Source organism: Numida meleagris, unplaced genomic scaffold (assembly GCF_002078875.1).
Source record: "Numida meleagris isolate 19003 breed g44 Domestic line unplaced genomic scaffold, NumMel1.0 unplaced_Scaffold355, whole genome shotgun sequence".
Lineage (NCBI taxonomy): Eukaryota > Metazoa > Chordata > Aves > Galliformes > Numididae > Numida > Numida meleagris.
In genome coordinates this window covers 92,121-94,456 of record NW_018364580.1, presented here as the reverse complement: position 1 = coordinate 94,456, position 2,336 = coordinate 92,121, and the positions used below count along the sequence as shown (strand labels likewise).

The 2,336-nt window shown below is 55.3% G+C and overlaps 2 protein-coding genes across 2 annotated transcripts in view; both read right to left on the bottom strand.

The window, feature by feature from the left end:
- Window positions 1-14: 14 nt before the first annotated feature.
- STIP1 (stress induced phosphoprotein 1) lies at window positions 15-1,124 on the bottom strand (the record flags this gene model as incomplete). The annotated part of the gene is given in 2 exon segments (XM_021383197.1): window positions 15-156; window positions 915-1,124. Coding segments are annotated over 2 exon segments (352 nt in total), but the record flags the coding sequence as incomplete, so codon positions are not given.
- A 1,168-nt stretch (window positions 1,125-2,292) lies between these two features.
- Window positions 2,293-2,336, bottom strand: part of FLRT1 (fibronectin leucine rich transmembrane protein 1) — a gene marked incomplete at its 5' end in the record, with an annotated part of 4,172 nt that continues 4,128 nt past the window's right edge. The window contains one exon of the mRNA XM_021383191.1: window positions 2,293-2,298. Within this exon, the coding sequence (XP_021238866.1) occupies window positions 2,293-2,298 (6 nt within the window). The remainder of the gene's footprint in view (window positions 2,299-2,336) is intronic.

Sequence of the window (2,336 nt, the reverse complement as noted above, 5' to 3'; positions counted from 1 at the left end):
CCCCCCACCCTCACCAGCCAGCCTGGCCTCCATGTTGTGCAGCCCCTCGCGCAGCTGCGCGTTGCCGGGTTCGTGCTTCAGCCCTTCCTCATACGTGGCCTTGGCCTCCTCGAAGCGGTTCAGGAACTCCAGCGCCGCTGCCTTGCGTGAGTAGCCCTGCGTGGGGACACCGTGATGTCAGCGTGACATCACTGACGTGGTGACTACAGCATGACATCACGGTGCATCAGCTCCCCCTCACAGATGCAACGAAGCCACTCAGGAACTCCGGGGCCACCCACTGACCCTATGCTGTGGTGACACCGGGACATCGTGGTGATGCCACTGCGGCCCTGCAATGACGTCACGGTGACATCAGATCCCCCAGAGGCCTCAGGAACTCCCGTGCTGCCACTTTGGGTGAGCAATCTTATGTCAGTGGTGATGAAGTGACATCATGGTGATGTCACAGGGTGCTGTGGTGACGTGGCAATGACATCAGAACCCCCAGAGCAGCTCAGGAGCTCCACCACCACTGCTTTGTTTGAGCAGCCCCGTGCAGGGACAACGCTGTGCCGTCACAGTGATGTCACGGTTGCAATGCTGTCACGGTGATGTCACGGCGACGTCACGGCCTGCCGTGATGGCAGCAGGGCCCCAAACACCTCAAAGTGCTTCAGAGACTCCAGTGTTGCTTTGGGCGAGCAGTTCTACGCCACGGTGACGTCAGCACAGCGCCACGGTGACGTCAGCACAGCGCCACGGTGACTGCAGGGCCCCAAACACCGCGAGGCAGCTCCGAGATCCCGGCGTTACCGCCTCGCACGGCATCCTGGTGACGTAGGACCCCCCCACACACCCCCCCAGACCGGTTCGGAGCCGCTGCCCTACGCCGGGGGTGACGCCATGGTGACATCACAGTGATGCCAGCCCACCTTGGCCCAGTCGGGGCGCAGCTCGATGGTGCGACAGGCGTCGGCCAGCGCGCGGCTGTAGTCGCCCTGCTTGGCGTAGGCGGCCGAGCGGTTGCTGTAGAGGACGTGGTTGCGGGCATCGAGCGCGATGGCCGCGGTGTAGTGCCGCACCGCACCGCTGATGTCCCCCGCCGCCAGCGCCTGGTTGCCCCGCTCCTTCAGCGCCTGCGCCTGGGGTTGGGGGGGGACGGACACACAGGCAGAGAGAGTGGAAAAGGGGGACAGGAAGAAGGGGACGAGGAGGAAAAGGGGGAAGGAAGAGGAAGGAAGGGATGGGGAGGCGGAGGAAGAATGAAGGAAGCAAACGTAGCGTGAGATTGAGGGGGGGATAAGAAAGGTAAAGGGAAGAGGAATGAGAAGAAGGAAAAGGGCAAGGAAGGAAAAAGCGGGAACAGAGAAGCAATAAAGAACGCAAAAATAGCGTGAGATGGAGTGGTGGGAAGAGAAGGAAGAGCAGAGGAATGAGAGGATATGGAAAAAAAGAATGAGAAAGCAGAGAAAAAAAAACAGTTTGATAGGAGAAAGCGAGAAAGGGAAGAAGAGAGGAATGAGGAGGAGGGAGATGGACACGGTGGGGAGAGAAAGGAGGGAAATGAGAATGGGATGAAGGAAAATGGGAAGGAGGAAAAGAGGAGAAAGAGGGGAGCGGGGAAAGGGGAGAAAAAGAAAGTGGGATGAAAAAAAAGGAGAGGAAAAAGGGAATAGGAAGAGATGGGAAGGAGAAGAAATGGGAAAGAAAAACAAGCAAAGAGGAGATGGGAAAGGGAATGAGAGAAGAAGAGGAAATAAAAAGGAGTAAGGAAAAGAATGAAGGGAAAAAGGAAGCATAAACGGCACAAGAATGAGAGAAAGAAAGAGATATGCACAAGAATGAAAGGAGAAAAGAAAATGGGATGAAAAAAAGAGAGGTGAAAGAGAAGAGCATGGGGAAGGAGAAGATGAATGGGGAGAGGAAGGGAAACAAATGGGGGAATAAAAAATGAAAGAATAAAGATGAAAGTTGAATGAGAAAAGGAAAGAAAAAAGACCAGAGGGAGATGGGGAACAGGGAGAGGGATGAGGAGAGAGAATGGGGTGGGGGGGAGGAAGAGGAGATTAGTGAGAAGGAAAGAAACAGAGAGGGGTGAGGAAGAGGAGAATGTGAAGGAAAAGCGGTGAGGAAGACCAGCACAGGGGGAGTAGCGAGGATGAGTACGGAGAGAGACGAGGAAGAGCAAGGGAGGAGAAGGGGGAATGGGGGAGAAAACGATGGGAGGAAGGTAGGAAACGGGAAAGGCACGCACACACACACAAAAAAAAACCCACATAAATAAATAAAACACATTGAGAACCGATGTTTTCAACACTCCCCGGCCAGTCAGCTCCATTCTGGGACCCCTGCCA